This window comes from Erinaceus europaeus, chromosome 10 (genome assembly GCF_950295315.1).
Source record: "Erinaceus europaeus chromosome 10, mEriEur2.1, whole genome shotgun sequence".
NCBI classification, from domain to species: domain Eukaryota; kingdom Metazoa; phylum Chordata; class Mammalia; order Eulipotyphla; family Erinaceidae; genus Erinaceus; species Erinaceus europaeus.
Window position 1 is genome coordinate 104,092,230 of NC_080171.1, and position 24,865 is coordinate 104,117,094.

At 45.2% G+C, this 24,865-nt stretch overlaps 1 protein-coding gene across 11 annotated transcripts in view; it reads right to left on the bottom strand.

Moving 5' to 3' along the window:
• The window catches only part of RAPGEF1 (Rap guanine nucleotide exchange factor 1), a 147,636-nt gene that overhangs the window by 36,256 nt on the left and 86,515 nt on the right, over positions 1 to 24,865 (bottom strand). For 10 of the 11 annotated variants that reach the window (XM_060200410.1, XM_060200414.1, XM_060200418.1 and 7 more), the window contains 6 exons: positions 18,417 to 18,573; positions 8,396 to 8,484; positions 7,030 to 7,182; positions 6,112 to 6,235; positions 5,518 to 5,701; positions 2,834 to 3,334 (listed from right to left, as the gene is read on the bottom strand). In XM_060200410.1, the coding sequence (XP_060056393.1) occupies positions 2,834 to 3,334; positions 5,518 to 5,701; positions 6,112 to 6,235; positions 7,030 to 7,182; positions 8,396 to 8,484; positions 18,417 to 18,573 (1,208 nt within the window). The remainder of the gene's footprint in view (positions 1 to 2,833; positions 3,335 to 5,517; positions 5,702 to 6,111; positions 6,236 to 7,029; positions 7,183 to 8,395; positions 8,485 to 18,416; positions 18,574 to 24,865) is intronic. The other variant, XM_060200411.1, reaches the window with a different exon arrangement.

The window sequence follows — 24,865 nt, forward strand, 5'->3', positions numbered from 1 at the left end:
TAAGGTCTCGGCGCCTCAAAAGTTGTGTCCCACATCAGGACTGCAGGCTCCACGCCTGTGTGGGGAGGAAGTTGTGCTCACTGAGATGTAACAGCTAGGTTCTATCCTCTGGATGAGGGATCTCTGGGTGCTGCACAGGTGAAGCAGCTGCTCACCGTGGGCCACATGCAAGCAGCACATGGGGCAGCAGTGTAAGCTCGGGGCAAGGAGGGCAAGCTGGGGGTTTCTGGGGTGTGCATCACATGCTGGAAGTCACAAGGACCCAGGCTAGTAGAGGACTTAGGACAAAGAACAAGTCTCAGGAAACTTCAAGTTTGAGGTCCTTTCCCAGAGCACAAAAAAGACTCCCAACTTCGGGAGTCGGGCGGTAGTGCAGCGGTTAAGCGCACGTGGTGCAAAGCCAAGGACCAGCATAAGGATCCCGGTTCGAGTCCCCGGCTCCCACCTGCAGGGGAGTCACTTCGCAGGCGGTGAAGCAGGTCTGCAGGTGTCTATCTTTCTCTCCCCGTCTCTGTCTTCCCCATCTCTCTCCATTTCTCTCTGTCCTATCCAACAATGACAACAACAATAATAACTACAACAATAAAACAACAAGGGCAACAAAAGGGAATAATAATAATAAAAAAAGGCTCCCAACTTCAGTGACAGTTCCAGCATCTTGTTGCCGAACCTGGAAGGGGTCACGAAGGGAGGGCAGATCCCTTTCCTGCCCTGCTGGGAGTGCTGGGAGGCACTGTACTGGGCAGGGGACACCGGCGTGGGGCTGAAGCCCAGAGCTGCCACTCGCCTGCTCCTGTGAGTGCCAGTTTCCTCATCTGTATCATGGGAGCTAATAACACCTGCCTTCGCAGGCAGCAAGGACTCAAATGACAGTGCGTGTGAAGCTATCACAAGGGCAGGCCACATCTTGCACTAAGGAGTTTGTTCTGCTTTGTTAAAGCTATCTCAGTAGCATAGCACCTGCCTTGCATCTGTAAAGCTCTGGGTTCAATCCCTGGCACTACGCGAGAGCAACAAAGACAAACAGTACAATTTCAAGGATGGCGGAGCAGTGACTTGTGCTGTCCCTTATACTCTAAAAGTAGAATAAAAAACATTTAAAGCTGGGTGGGGCCCTGGGTGCCACTTGAAGCACATTTCTGCCACACTGAGCTTGGATGCGGTCCAGAAGGGGAAACGGTGTGAGCGCAGAAGACACACTGTTCAGCTCAAGGCACTGTAGGAGAGAGACCACCAGTTCTCTGAGCACAGCCCCTTGCAGTCATCCCCTCTGGTGCCCTGATTTATGCGACAAGTGGGGATGACATCATTAGCCCTAGAACCATCAGTCCTTCAGCAGGGGTCACACCACCAAGGCCATTACAAAAACTGGGTGAGCTCAGTGAGTCAGGATACTAGGATACACCCTTGGGGGCCACCTCCTTCCATTGAGGTCCAGTTGGCCCTCATGGCAGCCCTTGCTGATTTTAACTGCGAGAGCTGCATAGCTCTTGATGGGGCCAACCAAATGCTCTCATTTGGAAAATCCGAATTTCCTAGTTTGAGATGTTCTCTGTTGGATGTTTCCAGTGGAGACAGGGTATCCTGGGGCTATGGGGCTGATCTCACCACACACGTCCAAATGGAGTCAGTCGGTCTGCCAAACACAGACAAGGCAGCACTATGCCATCAAAGAAGGGAGGGACGGGCAGGCAGGTATCAAGGAGCCACTAGGCGAGCAAGCGGAGAAAGCAGTCCCCACTAGAACTCCGCTTAGGAACGTAACGGCAAATGCACAGTCGGGAACATTCCGGTACGTGAGGAGTGTCAAGCGTGAGACCCTGAGTTTGATTCCCAGCATCATATAGAATCACATGTGCCAGCAACATTAGTTCTCTTCACCTTAATAAATACATCTTTAAAAAAACTGACATACGGGCAGAGGGTAGATAGCATAATGGTTATGCAAACAGACTCTCATGCCTGAGGCTCCAAAGCCCTAGGTTCAATCCCCTGCACCACCATAAGCCAGAGCTGAATAGTGTTCTGGTAAAGCAAAAAAAAAAAACAAAACAAAACAAAAAACTGACATACAACATACAGCTCAAATTTCCAGTCCACTCTTGGGATCTATTAACATCATGTATTCGAATATCTAATTTAAAGGTGTGTCATCATCCCCCCAGCAACTCCAGATGCCAAGTCATCGTGGGGTGTTTTAGTGTCTGCAAACAGAAGGCGGGGATCTCTCTAAATAGCCACCTGATTTTCAGGGATCCCAAGGAAACTTCTCTGGACGTTGTCAGATCTACTTAACTTCATACATTTATTAACATCTCCCTACTCTGCTGTGAGGTCACGCTATCCCGAGGGTCACGACACTCATTCCTTTTTGCCATCACATATTCAGGCCAGGTAACCTAGAAGAGGTGACCGTCAAGCTCTGTGCTAGGATTCTTAGTGACCACAAGAGGAGAAGCCACAAATACTGATGAAAAAGAAAGAACAATTTAAAAGGCTCCAGAAGTGTCTCTGTACCTGCAGTTTCTTTGTTTTTGGTTTTTGTTTTAATGAAATTATGAAGCACTGGTTTGACTCTAGTCTAGTGATTAGTTAAAAACACACCACTGTGGTGCAGCAGGTCTGCAGGTGTCTTTCTCTCCCCATCTTGTCTTCCCCTCCTCTCTCCATTTCTCTCTGTCCTATCCAACAATGACAACAACAATAATAACTACAACAATAAAAAATAACAAGGGCAACAAAAGTGAATAAATAATAAAACAAACAAAAAACCAAACAAACACACCAGTGCTTTAGATTACTAAATCCTGACAACAGCTCAATGAAAACTTACTGTGTTTGTTTTTCTTCTCTGGTAGGGGAGGTGGTTTTTCTGGGTCACCCACTGACTCAGGAGCAGTAAAATCACCCACAAATTCGACAGAGGTGGCGGAACTTCCTTGCTGGAAGGGGAGAATAGCAGCAAAGGGCATGAAGGTGCCGGAGTGGACTGAGGCTGGGTTCTGCAGGTCGTCCTCGGAGATGTTGTCATATTGTGAGGGGTGTCGCTCATAGGACACCCTGCAGCTAGAGCTGTCTGAGGTCTGGGAGGCTGCGCTTCTGCGCTTCTTCTCGGGAAGAGCGGGTGGCAAGTCCATCTGCTGCCCTGGGGCTGAGGGCCCCTCCAGATGGGAGCAGTTGCCAAGAGGCAACTGGAAAGGTTGACCAAGAAATGGTGACCCAGACTCCCCCACAGACTCTGGCAAGGGACTAAGGTTACAGGCCACTTGTTGAGGTATCTGATCTGCAGTAGAGAGGTCTTGCTGAAGGAATTCGTAGTCAGGATCGTAATGATCTACAATCACAACAAGAAAACAGATCTGTTAGTTAAAGACCTACAGAAAGAAACTCTCCCACACTTCACCTTTGCAATTCTGTTTCCTAGAGTGTTTCTCATTCCATCTATAAATGCTCTCGCTTAAATTCATATTCTTTTTTTTTTAAAAAAATTTATTCCCTTTTGTTGTCCTTGTTGTTTTATTATTATTGTTATTGATGCCATTGTTGTTGGATAGTATGGAGAGAAATGGAGAGAGGAGGGGAGGATAGGATGGAGAGAGAAAGACACCTGCAGACCTGCTTCACCGCTTGTGAAGTGACTCCCCTATAGGTGGGGAGCTGGGGGCTCGAACCGGGATCCTTACTCTTGTCTTTGTCTTTGAGCTTTGCACCACCTGTGTTTAACCTGCTGCACTAGCACCTGATTCCCGAAACATTTCTTATTTAAAAAAACAAAAACAGGGAGTCGGGTGCAGTGGGTTAAGTGCAGATGGCGCAAAACACAAGGACCGGCGTAAAGATTCCGGTTCGAGCCTCCGGTTCTCCACCTGCAGGGGAGTCGCTTCACAAGCGGTGAAGCAGGTCTGCAGGTGTCTGTCTCTCTCCATCCTATCCTCCCCTCCTCTCTCCATTTCTCTCTGTCCTATCCACCAACAACACCATCAATAACAACAACAATAATAATTACAACAATAAAACAAGGGCAACAAAAGGGAATAAATAAATAAATATATAAAAAAATCACTGGCTGAGGCAGTGGCATAGTGGATAAGGTCTTGAACTCTCAAGCATGAAGACCCAAGTTCAATCTCTAGCATCAGATGTGTTAGAGTGATGTACTGGTTCTTTTTCTCATAAACAAATAAGCATTTAGAAAAGAAACAACACAATTCCAGGACCTAACTATAATTTTAGGTCACATGCTCAATCCCAGGCATCACCATAAATCATAGCTGAGTAGCACCCTGGCAATTAAAAAACAAAATAAAAAATGCTTTTTTTTTTTTTTAAAGAAAAGAGAGAGAGGAAGAACTGCAGTCCTGTTTTTTAAAAAAATTGTTTTTTTGTCTCCTCCCACCCTAGAATTCTTTTTGTTAAATCCAAATGAGAAAATATTATATAAGGGGTCTTGGATTTTGTCCTTTATTAACAATAACCGACTTTTTTTTTTTTTTTTTACCAGAGCACTGATCAGTTCTAGTTTATGGTGGTGTGGGGGATTAAACCTATGACTTTGGAGCCTCAGGCATGAGCGCCTCTTTGCATAACCACTATGCTATCTACTTCTGCCCAACAATAACTGACTTTTAATAGCTATAAATTATTCTACCCATGACGGATCATGACTTACATTTCTTCCTACCACTCAGCGGTATTTCCAGCATACCACTACTTCTAATTAAATATGGAGATTAACACTGTTGGACAGAAATTTTGCTATAAATCTCTATGTTCTCTTTTTTTCAATTTTCTTTATTTATTTGTTGGACGGAGACAGAAATTGAGAAGGGGAAAATGGAGAGTGTAAAAGACAGAGAGACTCCTGCAGCCCTGCTTCAACTCGCAAAGCTTCCCCCCTGCAGGTGGGGACTGGGGACTCAAACCTGGGTCCTTGTGCACTGTAACATGTGCACTTACCCAGATATGCCCCCACCCGGTCCCTCTGACTATGTTCTTAAATCACCTCTCAGAGGCAAGTATCTAGTTGTTGGACACCAGCCACTTAAAACTCTCTCCGCCTCCTGCGAACTGCCCTTCTGGTGTGCACAGGTCCGGTGCGCAGACACACCAGCCAGGTGGCCGCACGTGCAGCCTGCCTGCCTTCACCTTCTGCTCAAAGTTGTCAGAGTCCTCCTCCTTGTTCATAGCTCTGGGCACAGGTGGCTTCTGATTTCTGGGAAAGGGGACCACATTACACACTGACAGATTAACTGTAACAACAGCTACGATTTGAGTACCTGTATGGTTTCACTTTTTTTTTTTCACTTCATCTAAATTCTCAACAGACTGTCTGCTCAAGGGACAGATACCGGTATTCTCATTCTGCAGATGAGACTGAGGGGCAGATTTTGAATTACTGGCCCAAAGTGCAGAGTCATTGATTGGAACCACCTGGAATTTGGGTAAGGCCTGCCTGACGACAAAGAAGTCAGCAAGAAAGGGCAAGATGGGAGGGTGGCAGAAATAGCTGCAGCTCACCTAGTGTTTCACAGCTTGTGTTCCGGGAGCACTGTCCGCTGTCTCTGTCCAGGGAGGACAGCTGCTCGTCTGACTTGCTCAGCTTGCCTATGCTGCTGCAGGGGGACAGGCGGGGGGACTCTCCTCCGTAGGAGTGGCTGCCTCCTGAGAGCCGCCTCTGCGCGTAACAGTCCACGTCAAAATCCTCATGTGGAAAAATGAAAACAGAACCAGTCACTTCTGAGAAATGGTGGCAAAGAGGGGACTAGTATATTTACTTAGGGAAGGAAATGCTGCCAAGCTCAGAAACCAGGCCTGACTTAGATGCAAGCAGAAAAATGCTTCTGAGAAAAGAAATCTTTGCGAGTGCACGAGTGGGGCGCGAGGAAAGACCTGGGCTGCTGGATGTCCGCAGGAGATGCCCCTTTGTTTCAGCCTACTCGCCTACTGTGGGACCCCTGCCATATTCTGGAGACAGAAGGTAAACAAAGGAAATATCACTCCCTCTGTCGTGACCAATACCAGGAACTAGAGACTCCTGGGTTTCCTTTTACTTCTGGAGTCATTTCCCAAGCTCAAATCCTCCCTCTGCCTTCCCAGATGGGCCTGCATTACCTGCCTATTAATTCCAACAGGTAAACTGGAGCCACTGGTGGCTCGACTCATGGGGGCCACAATTGCCACTCGGGTGGGAGATGGAGCCGACTGCCTTTTCTTTGGTGGCAATGCTGGTGGAGGACTGAAAGACATTAAAAACAAAAAACCAAATAAACAAATAAAAGTCAAACAAACCAAAGAACCCAAATAAAAACCTTTTTTTTTTTATATTTATTTCCTTTTGTTGCCCTTGTTGTAGTTATTATTATTGTTGTTGATGTCATTGTTGGATAGGACAGAGAGAAATGGAGAGAGAAAGTGAGGAGAGAGAAGGAGAGAAAGACAGACACCTGCAGACCTGCTTCACCACCTGTGAAGCGACTCCCCTGCAGGTGGGGAGCCGGGCGCTCGAACCGGGATCCTTACGCCGGTCCTTCCTTGTGCTTTGTGCCGTGTGTGATTAACCCCCTGCGCTACCGCCCGACTCCCATAAAAACCTTTTAAAGAGACATTAGGATAGCAAATTCTTTCATTATGAGAAATCTTCTACCTATTTTTCACTTTTAACTCCTGTTTCACCCTCTTCTGCTGAAATGAAACTGATGCCAAAAAATCCCCTCTAAAATCAGAAAAATCCTCCATAATAAATTGGGCCAATTTTCCTTTGGCTCAGCCTAAAAAGAAAACAGTTCTTGGAGCATGAGGCAAGAGGGCTCCAGGGCTGAGTTCACACAACTACTAGAGATGGTCCTTCCCAGGGAAGTAAACTTCCAAGGTTTCCCTAAACAACAGTGTTCTGGGATCTGAGGTTTTACCCTGCTGGTACCACCTGTCCTCTTTTTGGCTTATTCTACTTATCCATTCATCAAACAACAGCTCCTCCTCCTCCTCCTCCTCCTCCTCCTCACACCACAGTTCTAGTAAACAGAAAATTACCTATTATCAACCACCCGAATGCCAGGAAGTGGGGGCTTAGGGGGTGCAACCTCTTCATCTGTCGAGTCTGGGAGTAGCTCAGTTGACTGTGACATGCTGGTTGTCTTGTTTAGAATCTCCATCTCTCGATCTGTCAGGGGGAGCTCAGACTGGCTGGAGAATTGAAAAGAACCTGGATCACAGAAGGTTATAGAGATCCTTCTAGAGAAGGTTACGATGTGACTGGAGTGGGAGATGATAGGGGGACAGGGGCTGAGGAGCAGGGGCTTCACACACAGAGGACTGAGACCTGTGCCTCACAATGGCAGGGATGGGGTTCCAGCAGGAATTTGGCTTAGTCTTCCTGATTCTGCATCGTTGCCTGCCATCTATAAAAGGAACTCTCATACTAGATAAACTAAAGCCTCTTGCAAATACTCCAAACTTATATGTTCTATCTTCACTAGGGGCTTGTAAGTAGAAAGTACTACAAGATCTTAAAGTGTCTGTATTTGGTGATCTAGGAAGTGGCGCAGTGGATAAAGCACTGAACTCTCAAGCATGAGGCTCTGGGTTTGATCCCTGGCAGCACATGTACCAGAGTGATGTCTGGTTCTTTCTCTCTTTCTCTCTCCCCCATCTTTCTAATTAATAGTAAATAAATGAATAAATAGAAGTCCATATTTGTGGAGGTGGTGCAGTGGCTAAAGTGCTGGACTTACAAGTATGAGGTCCTGAGTTTGACCCCTGGCTCTGCATATTCCAGAGTGACACTCTGATTCTTTTTCTCACCTACCCTCCTCTTTCTCTTTCATAAATAAGTAAGTCCTAAAAATAAGTGAAAGCGCTCCCTTGTGGCTGCAGAGGCGGTTCGGTGCGAGGGCACTTGTTCTGTGTGTGTGAGACGCCAGGTCGGATCGGTGCGCATGCTATAGGGAGCTACCGCCTCTTTCTCTCTCTTTCTTTCTCTCTCTCTCTCTTCTTCGTTTTAAAATTTCTTTATTGGGGGACTGGTCTCTCTTTTCTCTAGTAAAACATACAAATAAACATTGCAGAAAACTCTACACCGCCCTCAAGCTAAATTCTAGCCATTTAAAGTTCTTTCCAGTTGTGAAAGTAAGTCCGAGAGTGCTGGTGTGGGTGACTCCACACTCACCCGCACCCCTTACAGAGTCATGCAGAGTAGAGCTTTGGGACTAGCAATACTTCAGGTGTGTGTGAGCCATATATGCTTCAAGTCATACAGTCACTCACCCAGAATTCACTGAAAAAGGGGACACAGGCCTCACACAGCTGACCTGACAAGGCTGCCCAATCTGGCTCTCACTCTTTCTCAAGTGTAGGTCAAATGTGACGACAGTGACTGGAGGACTCAGTCAGCACTCACCCATCAGGCTTGCAGGCTGGGGAACTGGGCTTCGCTGGACTTGTTGGAGACGGATGTCCCTGCTTCTCGATGGTAAGCCTGACCAGTTCCTAGACCCACAGGAGAGGAAAGCGATGAGGTGTGAGGGGAGCCCTTGGCACCGTGTCCCCAGGCAGACCAACTATCTGTACTTCACTGCTAGGTCTTGCTTTTGAGCCTACATGTTCCCCACATACCATAAATGCAAGAGTCACCTGATTCAGGGACTGGCATGACTCCCTCAAATGCCCCCTACCCTCTAGCAGCATGTGGAAAAGTTCAAATACATATAAAGGCCCATTCTGATAGAAGGGGGAAATGACATGCCCCACGGTCTCAAAATGACTCAAGCTATCAAACAAATTAAATTTACAACAGATTAGATGCTCAGGCAGTTTGTGTGTGTGGAACCACACCTCAGGTCTCTAGAGCAACACACTATCTATAGTGTGCAGGGCGCTGCCACCAGGCCCCGGGCTCTGAGAAAGGTGGTTTCCCACAATGAGCTGCCCGAGATGTGGAGGCAGCTGCTATCCTGAGATGACTGGCTGTCCACCTGCCAATGCACAGACGTTTAGAGCACAGTGCCCAGTTGAAAATGGACTTTAGAAAATATTTTTGAGGGGACCTGGTGGTGGCACACTTGGCTAAACACACACATTCCCATGCACAAGGATGTGAGTTTGAGTCCCTGCTTCCCTCTCACCGAAGGGGGGACATTTCACAAGTAGTGAAGCAGTGCTGCAGGTATCTCTCCCCCTCTCTAACTCTGCCTTCTCTCTCAACTTCTCTGTCTTTATCCAGTAAATAAATAAAAAATTTAAATATAAATTAGGAAGTCCTGGGGGGGGGGGCGGGCAGTGGTGCACCAGGTTAACTGCACGTAGTACAAAGCCTAAGGACCTGGCACAAAGATCCTGGTTTGAGTTCCCAGCCCCCCACCTGCAGGGGGGTTGCTTCACAGGTGGTGAAGCAGGTCTGCAGGTGTCTGTCTTTCTCCCTCTCTATCTTCCCCTCCCCTCTCAATTTCTCTCTGTCCTATCAGAAACCAAACAAACAAAACTGAAAAATAGCTACAGGAACAGTGGGTTTGTAGTGTAGGCACTGAGCCCCAGCAATAACCCTGGAGGCCAAAAAAAAAAAGGGAAGTAAAAAATAATGGAGCTTTATATTACCACTAAAAATAAGCTCACAAGAATATACAATAGCATGGAAATATTATATTATACAGTGTTATGTGGAATAATAGCCCTAGGCAGTCCACTAGTGACCATATAGTACGCTTTAGTAAAAAATAAACAAATAATACTCATACAAAAATTAAAGACACATTATTTAATCAGAATCAGTGTCGTTCTATTCTGTGGCTGACAAAACCTGTTACTGAAGAAATATGGAATAGTATGCTGTCTAAAGCAGAGAGAACAAGATACTCCTGTGGTTGTGACTAAGAAGCTGATAATTACAGACAGAACAAGAGGAGAGATGAAGGACAATGTGATGGAAGAGACAGCAGGTGGTAAGAAGGCAGTCCCCTGGAGGAGGCTGGGAGAAGCTCTGTTTGAGAGCTTGCCGCAAGGCTACTCACAAGAGCGCCCTGGTCTCCCAGGGAGTCAAAGGCCAGACCACAACGCCTGGCCACGCCGCTTCTCTGTGAGCAGGGCGGGAAGAATAGAGGAAGACCTGCACACTCGCATTGGCTGACACAGAGAAAATTCCGCAAATTCTTCAGTGAGTCTTGAGCGATTATAATTAGAAAGTCATCTTTCTGGAGAAGCAGCTGTATGAACTCAACTAATAAATGATGGCAACAGAGGCGATGAAGGACAGGCACACATGTGCAAGCGTGTTCCCAAATTCCATGACTCGTCACCACCCAGCACGCTTCCTCTCACCAGGATGCTGGCCCAGACACGAGAGTGTGCACGAGGGGCCGACACTTTATATTTCACCCCTGCTCGCTTCAAACAGACTAGGCCGAAGGCAGTTAGTCCCGACTTGCCTCCAACATCACAGACAGAAGAGAATACTAAGAATGCAGATGCTCCGCAGGCTGATTTCAGAGGGAGCCCAGCACTTCCCTGCTGGAGGGAGAGCTTAGAGGGAGGCAACCCTGTTGAAATCCTGTTCTGGAAAGACTGGGATAGATGAGGAAAGACAGCACCAGGCTATGAGTCCACAGCTGGCCACAGGAAACCAGTCAAAAAAGTTTTCAAAAGTACATGAGCTTTGTGGAAAAACAGGTCTAACAACATACTTTGTTTCCATGAAAATGTCACTCATATTGAGAGTGATCACAAATGCTTCTGTCTTAAATGACACATACGAGTGCCAGGGCACAAAGGAAGTTCTGTGGGAAGCTGGGGTGCTATGGTATCCCTGCCTTTTTCTCCTTCTTTATGAAAAAGTCGGCACGGGAGCAGTGAGACCGCAGAAGCCAGAGGGCTCATCTCTGTAATAATGACAACTTAAGGAACTTTTAAAGTAATCATAGTGAGGGACCAGGCGTTGGCGTACCTGGTTAAGTGCTCACATTAGTGTGCAAAAAACCAGGTTCAAGTCCCTGGTCCCCACCTGCAGGGGGAAAGCTTCACAAGTGGTGAAGCAGGGCTGCAGGTTTCTCTCTGTTTCTCTACCTCCCCTCCCTGTTCAATTTCTCTGTCTCTATCCAATAATAAAATTTAAAAAATAATAACCTTTTATTTTTAAACATTTAAAAAATATATTTATTTATTTATTCATTCCCTTTTGTTGCCCTTGTTGTTTTGTTGTTGTAGTTATTATTGATGTTGTCATTGTTAGATAGGACAGAGAGAAATGGTGAGAGGTGAAGACAGAGAGGGGAGAGAAAGATAGACACCTGCAGACCTGCTTCACCGCTTGTGAAGTGCCTCCCCTGCAGGTGGGGACTCAGGGGCTAGAACTGGGATCCTTCCACTGGTCCTTGTGCTTTGCACAACCTGTGCTTAACCCACTGCACTACCACCCAATTCCCAACAACCTTTCTTAAAAAGCAGTCTTAGTTGTGGAGTCAGCCATGGTTATTCTAACACTGTTGTGTTAGTACTGCGGGGAAAACATAAGTATGTCATATTGTGACTATTGAAAACCAGGACTATCAGTGTAGAAGAAAATCAAGATATAAGTCTATAGCACAGCGGGTAAAGTGCACATGGTGCAGAGTGTAAGAACTGGAGTAGGGATCCCGGTTCGAGCCCCCAGCTCTCCACCTGTAGGGGAGTCGCTCCACAAGCGGTGAAGCAGGTCTACAGGTGTCTCTCTTTCTCTCTCCCTCTCTGTCTTCCCCCCTCTCTCCACTTCTCTCTGTCCTATCCAATAGCAATGACATCAACAACAACAACAATAATAACTACAATAATAAAACAAGGGCAACAAAAGGAAAAATAAATGAATAAATATAAAAAATTGTAAAAAAAGATGTAAGTCTAATGAGGTCACATCAAAACTTTTTTTTTTTTACAGTAGTTTGTACATGCATAACATTTCTCATTTTTCCACACAACAATAAAACCCCCACTAGGTCCTCTGCCATCCTGTTCCAGGACCTGACTCCCCCCCTCCCACACACACACCGAAGAGTCTTTTACTTTGGTGCAATACACCAACATAAGAACTCTTGTCCTGAGTGTGAAATGGAAGTACCAGCGTAAAGGGAAGATGCTTTGTCTTAAAAGAAACTAAGCACCTGGCCAATTAGGAGCAGTGGCGAACCTTGGTCTTCAGAGTGTGATCTCTAAACACCGTCTCCCAGAAAAGGAAACCAGGGATCCTCACAGGAATAGCCGATCCCTGTAGTCTGAGAGGTTCTCAGTGGGTAGAGTACCTGACTTGTAAGTATGAGGTCACAGTTTTGATTCTTGGTGTCAAATATGCCAGAGTAATGCTCTAGTTTTCTTTCTCATTAATGTGGAAAAAAAGAAAATGAAAAGAAAAGAAGAATGGCTGATTCTTGTAGTAAGAAATGTAAAACAAGGGCCAGGTAGTGGCGCACCTGGTTGAGTGCACACATCACGGTGCGCAAGGACCCAGGTTCGAGCCCCTGGTCCCCACCTGCAGGGGGAAAGCTTCACAAGTGGTGCAGCAGGGCTGCAGGTGTCTCACTGTCTCTCTCCCTCTCTATCACCCTCTTCCCTCTCAATTTCTGACCGTCTCTATCCAACAGATAAAGATTAAAAAGAAAATTTAAAAAAAGTGTAAAACAATGTGTGGTTGGAGATGGCTCACCAAATAGTACTTAGGAGGCCCTGGGTTTGATGCCTGGCCTTGCATATTCAAGAATGATACTCTAGAGCCTTCCTTTCTCTGCCACTCATGAAATCAACAGATCTGAAGAGAAAGGTAAAAAGATCACTTACAGTATAAAAGGAGAGATCATCCGATTAAGGGCTGGTAAGACAGCTCACCCGGGAAGGTGCCTGGCCTTGTCATGCACATGACCCAGGCTAAAGGCCAGTCCCTACTACACTGGGGAAAGCGTTGGTACTATGGTTCCCCCCCCCAAAAAAAAAAATTGATCAGGTCCTGGAACATGATGGCAGAGGACCTAGTGGGGGTTGTATTGTTATGTAGAAAACTGGGAAATATTATACATGTACAAACTATTGTATTTACTGTCTAATGTAAAACATTAGTCCCTTAGTAAAGAAATAAAAAAAAAAGATTTGAGTAGTTATGTCTCTAAAGAAGATACACAAATATCAATTGACACACAAAAAGATGATCAAATTTATCAGCCATTAGGAAAATGCAAATCAAACGGAAACAGACACTTCGTCTCTCCCACTATCAAAACTCAAAAATGACAGATGACAGTAAATGTTGGTGAGGATGTGGAGAAACTGGAAACCTCACACACTGCTGGTGGAATGCAAAATGATGCAAGTGTTTTCAAAAATAGTCTGGCAGTTTCTCACAAAATCAAACAGAGTTGTCATATGATATAGCAATTGTACTCGTGTGTGTGTGTGTGTGTGTGTGTGTGTGTGTGTGTGTGTGTGTGTACGCACACACCCAAGAGAAAAGACCACATGCTGCCCAAACTGCACTTGCCTGTGCCTGGGCTGCTGCTGCTGCTGATTTACCAGAGGGCTGCTCATCTCTGGTTTATGGTGATGCTGAGCATTGAACTTGGGACCTTTGGTGCCTCAGGCATGAAAGTCTTTTGATTAACCATTATGCTATCTCCCTAGTCTACCTGGGCTTATTCTTTTTTTTTTTTTTGTCTCCAGGGTTACTGCTGGGGCTTGGTGCCTGCACTATGAATCCACTGCTCCTGGAGGCTATTTTTTCCCTTTTATTGCCCTTGTTGTTTATCATTGTTGTGGCTATTGGATAGGACAGAGAAAAATGCAGAGAGGAGGGGAAGACAGAGAGGGGGAGAGAAAGATAGACACCTGCAGATCTGCTTCACCACTTGTGAAGCGACCCCCCCGCAGGTGGGGAGCTGAAGGCTTGAACTGGTATCCTTGCTTTGGTACTTGGGCTTTGTGCCATGTGTGCTTAAACTCATTGCACTACTGCCTGGCCCCCTGGGCTTATTCTTGGAAAAAAAAAAGTTTTATCTTTCAAAAACCAGCTTTATTTTAGATCTTCTCATAGTCAAACCTATTTCTATCTGATTTATTTAGGAAAACATTTTTTTTTTTTAATACCAGAACACTGCTCAGTTCTGGCTTATGGTGGTGCTGGGGATTGTACCTCAGACTGGTAGTGGTAGGGGAGAGGGTCAGGTGTGAACATGGTGTGTGTGTGTGTGTGTGTGTGATCCCAAAGAGGGAAGAATCCAAGGAAATGGGTAAGTAGTTGGATGTTTAAGTTAAGTGGAAAAGCCTTTTTTTTTTTTTTTTTTTTTTGCCACCAGGGTTATCACTGGGGCTTGGTGCCTACATAAGCCTACCACTCCTGGTGGATTATTATTATTTAAAATAGGACAGAGAGTAATTGAGAAAGGGGATAGAGGGGATGATGGTGATGATGAGGGGGGGGAGGAGAAGGAGGAAGGGACATGTGCAGCACTACATCATGAAGCTTCGCCCTTGTAGTGGGGACTGGGAACTTAGATGCGTGTGCTCGACAGCCTGGCCCCAGGAAGGGCTCAACTGGTAAAAAATGTGACTTTCATGCCTGGGGCTCCTTTCCTGGTTTGATCCTTGGTACCTCATGTACCCAAGTGGTGCTCTGGCTTGTTTTCCCTCTTTCCCTTCCTCATGTAAGACTACCTCTTTCCCATAGGTAATAAATAAAGTAACTATTTTAAAAGTGATCGGTAATATTAAGGAAGAACTGGGGTGTTGGTTTCAGAGTTTAAGACTAGGGTCTTTAACTGACTTTGAGAGCTTAATCTCTCAACAACTCAGTAGTAGGTTAGAGGTAGTCATTCTTCCTTCAAGGGTCAGACTTCCACTGGTAAAGAACCAGCCTGGGCCAGGTCAGAAAACAGAAGTCCAGCTGAGATTTATAAAATCATATGAAAAAGGACAACAATAAAGAATTGGTCAGTGTGAGTTGTTCTAGAAGTAAACATTTCAAAACTAATACTGGGCACTAAGCAATTACCAGGCTACTTTATCCACACTCTCTTATTCTTTCTTCAAATCTCCAGGGTAAATATTTTGATGCCTACCTGAGAACTCAAGAAGAAACTTGCCCAGGGTTACAAAGCTAGCACGTGACATTTATTTAGGAGTATAAATAATAAATGGCACTGTACATTCAGAGACAAAAACAAAGTAATCCTGTTTTAAAACACATTTTCAATCCTTCAACAAAATATTCCATTTAACAACTTGAAAGATGAGTCACTGTAAAGCAATGTGGCATTTCTCCTCCAAGTGAAATGACAATATCCATGTGAATATACTTTATTTCTATAATCATGTCCCTCCCAGCCAACTAGGACTTTCTCATATACCAGGACAAGGAATTATAAAGTGTCCTATGCCTGGTGGAGACGGTGGGAGAGGCTGGGAGCCAGTTGGCTTGCAGGCAAGAAGACACTGAATCTCTCTCATCATGGGAAAGGCAGCTGAGTGTGATGTGAGTGCACAGGCCTGGGATCTGGCAGGTCTATCTGGTGTGTTTTAACAACCTTGCCTGGTGTGCTTGGGCCTATTCCCACACCCGAGAAGGGGGTGAGCATTCTGATATTGGAGAGTGGTCATATAAACAATGATTGGAGTAGTAAATGTGAGCTGTGGGTTGGACACCAGGAGGTGGCATGCACATGTTACAGTCTACAAGGACCTGGGTTCAAGCCCCCAACCCAAATGTGTAGGGAGGGAAGCTTCCTAAGTGGTAAAGCAATGTTACAGGCCTCTCTCACTCCCTTCCTTGTCCTTCCCTCTCAGTTCTCTGTCTCTATCCAAAATACATAAAACATTAAAAAAAAAAAGTGAGCTGTGATTGCCATTAGATCATAACAACACACACCAACTATTACAGCGGCTCCTATCCTACTACCTTAAATGACTCCAACTAGAAGAAATTTGCCCTCGCACAGGCCAATTCCTGCTCATCCTTCAGGCTTTGTTTCTCTCCCTTCTTGGAAAAATCTTCTGTGAGCCTAAAAATGGAAGGCTACCCAAGGTACACCAAGTAATATTATGCCATTTTTTCTCTAGTACTAGTTCAAGTTCTGACAGGATTACAACTTTCTGTTGTTCCTGTCCCCTTTATATATTTCATTAGGTCAGGAATTGTGCTAACTTTGATTATGACTATATTTCCATTGTATTACATTGTCAGACACAGATTTCTGAATAAATGAAATAAAATTCAACCTATGGATTTTTCTCTGTCTTGTTGAATTTGAAAAATTAGGCAATTTTTTTTTTTTTTTTTTTTTTGCCTCCAGGGTTATCGCTGAGGTTCAGTGCCAGCACTATGAATCCACTGCTCCGGGAGGCCATTTTTTCCCATTTTGTTGTTTTTGTTGTGGTTTTTATTGTTACTGTTGTTATAGCTGTTGTTGTTGAACAGGACAGAGAGAAATCGAGAGAGGAGGGGAAGACAAAGGAGGAGAGAAAGACACCAGCAGACCTGCTTCACCGCCTATGAAGCAACCCCCCCTGCAGGTGGGGAGCCGGGGGATCGAACTGGGATCCTTGCATTGGTACTTGCACTTTGTGCCATGTGCACTAAACCTGCTGCGCTGCCATCTGGCCCCCAGAATTTTTTTTTTTAAGAATTTATTTATTTAGGGAGTTGGGCTGTAGCGCAGCAGGTTAAGCGCAGGTGGCGCAAAGCACAAGGACCGACATAAGGATCCTGGTTCGAACCCCGGCTCCCCACCTGCAGGGGAGTCGCTTCACAGGCGGTGAAGCAGGTCTGCAGGTGTCTGTCTTTCTCTCCTCCTCTCTGTCTTCCCCTCCTCTCTCCATTTCTCTCTGTCCTATCCAACAACGACAACAACAATAACTACAACAATAAAACAACAAGGGCAACAAAAGGGAATAAATAAATAAAATAAATATTAAAAAAAAGAATTTATTTATTTATTCATGAGAGAGATAGGAGGAGAGAAAGAACCAGACATCACTCTGGTACATGTGCTGCTGGGGATCAAACTCAAGACCTCATGGTTAAGAATCCAATAATTTATCCACTGCATCACCTCCTGGACCACCAGAAATAAAAAAATTTTTTAAAGACAATTTCAAATGAGTCAGTGGTGCTTTTAATGATCCCACAAAGGAATCTTTTTCTATTTTGGACTTTTTTTTTTTTTTTTTGCCTCCAGGGTTATCGCTGGGGCTTGGTGCCTGCACTATGAATCCACTGCTCCTGGAGGCTGTTTTTTCCCTTTTGTTGCCCTTGTTGTTTATCATTGTTGTTGCTATTATTACTGTTGTCATTGATGTAGTTGTTGTTGAATAGGACAGAGAGAAATCGAGAGAGGACGGGAAGACAGAGGGGGGGAGAGAAAGACAGACACCTGCAGACCTGCTTCACCACCCATGAAGCGACCCCCTGCAGGTGAGGAGCTGGGGGCTTGAACCGGGATCCTTACTCCAGTCCTTGTGCTTTGCGCCACGTGCACCAAACCTGCTACGCTACTGCCCAGCCTCCTATTTTGGACATTTTAACTTGCTTTGAACATTAGCCAGTATGGTAGAAGGAAACTTTATTTATTGCCCTCTGAAAACCGACAATTTTCAAGTAATAGCATCTCCAGTAACTTGGCTGGAACAAGCAGAAGTGGTGAGGAGGCAGAATTACTGACTGCTGGTGAAGTTGTGACACAGGCCACATCACATTGTGCCTTGTTAACTTCAGGAAAGAGATAAAAGAACAAAGTATGTGACTGTACTCCTTAATCTGGGAAATGACATAAGGTCTATAAAATAATTGCTCTGGGCTATACCCCTTAGTCTTACTGGTCAAAATAGATCATGCAGAATCAAATAACTTTTAGAATGAAGAGAGCCTGGGAGTTATCAGAGGATTTGTTTGTTTATTTGTTTGTTTCTCTAGCTGACTTTTTTAGATGGGGATGGAGGGTGGGCCCAATGCTGGCTTATCAAAAGAAATTCTGGTGCCATCCAACCAAGCCTCCCTCTAACTGAACTAAATACAGTCCCAGTAGATGTAGCAGTTTTGCCAATGGCGCTGGTCATGGGGAACCACTAGGACTTCTCCAGACAATACAGTTCATTCTAGAGCATCTGTCACGATAACACTCCCTTCTTAAACCCTCCCTCGCTTTTCCATTGACCAAGGGAGTCTACTCTCCCAAGCTTCTGGAGAATATCAATCCAAGGCGGCAACTTTCAGGAATCTGATAGCATGGTTAAATAGGGAGAAAAAAAAGTTTTTAAACCTGGGTCAGTGCCTTAGCTATAATATAGTACTCCAGCCTCTAGAAAGGTGAAAAGCTATCTGATGGAGCAGCACATCAACCCCAGAGATACTGGAAGACGCTCATCCTACTATATTAAGTCTTTATGGGACAACCATCTAGCAGGAAGGCCCATGTCCGTTGTACCTTCACTCCATCCAGCACAGCCTTGATGACTCCCTTCACTGTGGTCACCATCTCCTTATCTTCTGAATTCACACCTTCTAGCATCACCTGGTCAGACCAACGGATAAGGTTGGCGAGACTCTGGTACACCCGGCTATGGCAGGAAGAAACAGCTGAGCTAGAGGCAAGAGAAGATTTAAAAAAATGTTATAAATCTAAATAAGGCATGATTATCATTTTAAGAAATCTGTGTAGCACAGAACCAGTTTCTCAGCAGCTAAAGCATGTTTCTTAATCTTTCTGTAAAATGTCTACCTCCTTTAAATAAATTTTCTTTCCTAAACATATTTCCTCATATCCAATGAAGATTTTGTAAAATTTTATTTCTAGTCTGGTAAAAAAATATAAAACTTCAACCACGGTAGTTAATATGTTTTTCCAGTATTCATATCTTCTGCAAGGTTCTGGTAGTATCTCAAGGAGTGCCCCATTCACTATAATCACTGGACCAGGTCAAAGTACTGTGCACATCTAGAAAAGACTAACCTCGATGTTAGGTGTGTCAAAAGGAAGCAACGTGTTTATGGAATCTCGGCAGGCATGAGCCTTTGAAAAGTCTTTAAACATCAGTTCAGATAGACCTGTAATTTACTAGAATTCCTGCTGCACCATAACTTGACTGAGATGCCAAGAGGGATGCAGGAAAGGAGGACAGACACCTCAACAAGTCCGAGCAAGGAGGCCAGTGGTGGTGGCGGGAGGCACCAGGCACACTGTGATGCCAGCTACACAGAATAAGCCCTGAGTATTCCTGGACATTCTGGTGACTGTAGAGTGCTGACAAAAAATGAAGGCGGGGGCTGGGAAGTGGCACACTGGGTTAAGAGCACATAGTGCAAAGCACAAAGACCTACGCAAGGATCCCAGTTTGAGTTCCTGGCTCCCCACCTGCAGCAGGGTCGCCTCACAAGTGGTGGGGCAGGTCTGCAGGTGTCTAATATTTCTCTCTCCCTCTCTAGCTTCCCTTCCCCTCTCAATTTCTCTCTGTCCTATCAAAAAAAAAAAAAAAAAGAGAGAGAGAGAGAGACATTTTTCTATTTCCCAGCAATTTATATATAACTAATACAATTTTCTCCTAGCAATTGTGGAAAGGATAATTTTTCATTTCAAGTATTAGGTATTACAGTGGAGGAAGAACAAAACAGAAAACTTGTGGGCTATTTCCTCCTCCTCCTCAGAACACAGATACACAAATACACAGACTAAAGCAGACATTTAGGAGCCAAAGACACAATGTTGAGGAAAAAAAGTGATACTGTAAGATACAATTAAGAAAGGTTCTAAGAACAAAAACTGAGCCAAACAGTGCTTTAATGAGAAGCTCCTTATAATCAGATGGGGAAGAAAACGTGTTCCAGGAGATCTAAACTTCCGTGTGGCCAGTCCCCCACTCTGTGCATGTTCTCCCATCCAAGTACTAACCAGGCCCGACCCTGCTTAGCTTCCGAGATCAGACGAGATCGGGCGTGTTCAGGGTGGTATGGCCGTAGACTCTGTGCATGTTCTGACAGGAGAATGAAAGCTAGCTCTGCAAGTCCCATTAGAAGCAAGAAATATTTACACAAAAGGAGTCCTGAACAAACTGCATTAGAGGACAGTGTAGTTTCGTGTCAGACAACTCTCTCAGGACAGTGAACTGAGAGGGACAAACCACTCAGTCTTCCCAGGGGCTGGTGATGGCACCCTAAAGGGGAAGCAGCTCCCAGCATCTCTGCCCCCCAATCTAGGCCAGGTGAGGCTGCTCAGATGGACTGCTTTATTCACTGGCGTGTGTGTCCGGGGGCCCTTCTCCAGAGCTCTTAATTGACAGAAACATGAAAGGGAGAGAGGCAACATTTTTATATTAACGCATGATTGATTTAAAAACAAATTTTTTTTTTAATGCCACCAGGATTAATGCTGAGGGCTGGGGCTCAGCGCCTACACAACAAATCCCCTGAGGCCATTCTCCACCCCCTTTCTTCCCTCCCTTCCTCCCTTCCTTCCTTCTTTCTTTCTTTCTTTTATTTTTTTTTTTACCAGAGTCCTGCCCAGCTCTGGCTTATGGTGGTGTGGGGGATTGAACCTGGGACTTTGGAGCCTCAGGCATGAGAGTCTCTTTGTATGACCATTACGCTATCCATCCCCGCCTCCCGCCCCTTTACCCTCTCCCTCACTCTTGCCCTCTCTCCTCTTTTCTTCCTTCTTTTTTTTTTTTTTCCTCCAGGGTTATTGCTGGTGCTGGGTGCCTGCACTATGATTCCACTGCTCCTGGAGACCATTTTTTCCATTTGGCTGGATAAGACAGAGAGACACTGAGAGAGGAAGGGGAGATAGAGAGACACCGGTAGACCTGTTTCACCGCTTGTGAAGTGACCCTGCACAGTTAGAGAGCCAGGGCCTTGAACTGGGATCCTGGTGTGGGTCTTTGCACTTAGTACTATGTGCCCTGAACCTGGTGCACTATCATTCGGCCCTCCCTGTCTTTTATTAGACAGGATACAGAGGAATTGAGATGAAGGAGGAGATAGAAAGGAGTGAGAAAGTTATCTGCAGACCTGTTTCACCCCTCATGAAGCTTCCTCCCTGAAGGTGGGGAGAAGGGACTTGAACCTGCATCCTTGTACATGGTAATGTGTGCACTCAGCTGGGTATGCCACTGCCCAGGCCCCTGCTTAGCACCTAATGTTTTTAAAATGAAATTTTTTTTTTTCAAATTATTTTATTTATTGGATACAGACAGAAATCTAGAGGGAAGGGGGAGATAGAGGAGAGAGACAGAGAGACACCTGCAGCCCTGCTTCACCACTTGCAAAGCTTTCCCCCTGCAGGTGGGGACCAGGGGCTCGAACCCAGTTCCTTGTGCACTGTAACATGTGCGCTCATCCAAGTGTGCCACCACCCGGCCCAAAAATCTTTATTTTTTAATGTTTTATTTATTTATTTACTCCCTTTTTTTGCCCTTGTTGTTTTATTGTTGTAGTTACTGATGTTGTTGTTGTTGTTGGATAGGACAAAGAGAAGAGGGGAAGACAGAGAGGAGGAGAGAAAGTTAGACACCTGCAGTGAAGCCTGTGAAGCGATTCCCCTGCATGTGGGGAGCCAGGGGCTAGAGCTGGGATCCTTCCACTGGTCCATGTGCTTTGCGCCACCTGCACTTAACCTGCTGCACTACCTACCACCCGACTCCCAGCACTTAATTTTTAACAACACTGAACTCTGTACTGGACAGTAATATCCTCCCCCCATCCCCGCCATCCCGGAGAGCATCTAAGAAATCTGGCGGTTGTATCTGCTTTTTCAAGATTCACTTGTAAGCAGAATGTCCTTAGAGCAAAGGGATAAGACATCAAGAAAGGAAGAAAGGCCCTGTACTGTGAGAATGCCCCTCAGCCACCTGTGTTTCTGCTTCTGAAATGAGGCAGAGTTGTCTATACTGAGGGCAAGCATGGGTCCTACTTGCATATGCCTCTGGGTATGTCACAGTAAGGGAGACCTTTCATTGGCTGTTCACCCTGACCAGCCAGAAACTTGTTCAGAGACTAGTCCACTACTGTCTGAGGAAACTAGGTAAGTAAGGGTGAGGAAGAGGTTGCCAGCTTAGAGAGGAGGCTCTGAGCAGAAGGAAGGAAAATATCTTCTCAATTTATAACCTGCACTGGGGAGGAACAAGACAGCAGACAATCAGAAAAATGAAGCTTACATATTTTATGGCCACCCCCAAGCACTGCTCTTTTGGCCCTAGGAAATGGCTAAATAATGGTTGTCAGCTACAAAGTAATTATAAAACCTCCCACAGACAAAAGTTACCCCTTACCCATGATCATATTACTTAATTCCTCTAGTGTTTGCATGCTTGGAAAGTAATTTCCCAGTTAGAGGTGCTGGCTAACCAACACTTAGCAGCAACACTGCAAATACTATTACTTATAAGAATTAGCTGAGTTTCCTGGACTCTATCAGAAAGGTTAAGGACCTGAGTGTGGCAGGGGAAAGTGATCACCCTCTTCTCCCACTGTACCCCCTCCTCCTCCTGCCAGGCCCTAGAGAGACCACTGTCTAATCAGTAACTAGCCAGCAATGTTGGGATGGCCTCAGTTCTCTTGACCCCTGCCCCCACTGCCAACCCACTTCCTACCCTTCCATCAAGTCAGGCTCCAGCTTCCTCATCTCCTACAAGTTTAAAATGTCCTCCTGCTTCAAACTCCAACAGAGTTTTCACTCAGAATCATAAAACTAATACTTTATTCTGTGGGGGTAGTTGAGTTGATTCCCTAACCTCTACACACACCAGGGTCATCGCTGGGGCCTGGTGCCAGCATTATAAATTCATGGCTTCTGGTGGCCATTGCTGCTGTTACCTCTTTGTTTTTCTCTTTCTTTCTATTTTATTTGATAGGACACAGAGAAATTGAGTGGGGAGGGGGAGGTAAAGAGGGGGAGGTAGAGAGGGAGAGAGAAAGACAGACACCTGCAGACATGCTTCACTGCTCATGAAGAATTTCTCCCCCTCCCACGGTCCGGGAGGTGGCACAGTGGATAAAGCACTGGACTCTCAAGCATGAGGTCCTGAGTTCGATCCCTGGCAGCACATGTACCAGAGTGATGTCTGGTTCTTCCTCTCTCTCTCTCTATCTTTCTCATTAATAAATAAACAAAATATTTTTTAAAAAAGAATCCCCCCTGCAGGTGGGGAGCAGGGGCTTGAACCCGGGTCCTTGTACATGGCAATATGTGTACCTAACCAGTGCGCCACCACCTGGCACCTTTAGCTGATTTTCTCTACTTAGAGTTGAACTTTTCCATGGTAAGGTCTACCATATGAGAGCTATATGAGAGGGGGCTGGGTGGTGGCACACTTGTTAGAAAGCACGTATTACCATGTGCAAGGAGCTGGCTGCAGGCCCCTGGTCCCCACCTGCACGGGGAAGCTTCACAAGCAGTGAGGCAATGCTGCACAGGCCTCTTTCTCTCTCCCTCTCCTCCTTCCCTCTCAATTTCTCCACCTCTATAAAAATTTTAAAAAGAAGCGCACGAGCACTTTATAAAGAATCATGCTTACATCTGACTATAGCATGTTAGGCATATTTCTTTTTTTCTTTCTTAAAGAATTTATTTATTCATGAGAAAGATAGGAGAGAGATAAAGAACCAGACATCACTCTGGTACATGTGCTGCCGGGCACTGAACTCAGGACCTCATTCATGCTTGAGAATCCAGTGCTCCTTTATCCACTGTGCCACCTCCCAGACCATGGCACATTTCTTCAAAGGAGAACAACACAACCTTTACTGGATTCGTAAAGCAAGCCAAATTATTTTTCTAGAGATTAAAGTAAGGATACAAAGTCTTGCCATGGTCAGAACAACCCAAGACTCTAGACCAGCACACAAATCACCACAACATGTAGCAACTAAACAGAGTGGCACAGTGATGAAGCTTTCAACTCTCATGCATAAGGTCCTGAGTTCGATCCTTGGCAGCACATGTGCCAGAGTGATGTCTGGTTCTTTCTCTCTCCTCCTATCTTTCTCATAAATAAATAAAATCTTTAAAATAAAATTTAAAAAGTCTCTGTTAAAAAAAAGAAAACAATTGATTTCTTCAGTGACATTTTTTTCCCCCTACAACTTAGCAGCCTGACAAAGAATAGTGAAGACAGTACTTTTCCCTACTGACCAGCCTTAGTGAGCTCCCAGCCAAAAGACCACACTACCTGCAGGGGCCAGTTCAACTCCAAGGAAGTCCTGGGGGCAGAGAGCTTAGAAACAGAGACACTGTTGACTTTATTTCCCAGAAGAAAACTATGCACTTCTCTGCCAAGTTCTGGAAGCAGTTCATAAAAGCTTACTTTATAGGGGTTACATGAGCACTCAGCCATCTCAAGACATGAAACAGAGAAGCATTTACCCTGAACAGGTATCCAGGAAGAAAAAGTCAGCAGGTCTTTGACAGCCTCTCAAGAAAAAACTCCTGTTAGTCTTTCATTCAGACTACATTTAACACTAATTGTTTCTGATTGTCATACAATAAGTATGGGGGGCAAGCGGCTGGTCTGATGAGAAAAATGTACTCTAGCAACAAAAGCAGTACCCAATAAAGGCCTCCTAAGAGGAGAGTTTACTGACTTTACCTCCCTGTGAATCAAGGTGTTGCATCTGAGAGGTCCCAAGTTTGGCAGTTAAATGTCTCATCAATTCATGCTCTAATGGAGCTTTTCTCTATGGCTTTGACTTAATCATCTAAGCAGTTAAGGTCTCTAATAGACTACAGAATTTAACATCATAATAAATAATGTTTAAACACAGTGTACTAGGAACCCCAGGAGATGACTCAGAGATGACTCAGAGATGACTCAGTGAATAAGGTGTGTGCTTTACCCTGTGTGGGCCCTGGTGTCCATCCCCAGCACCATATGGAAGCAACATAGA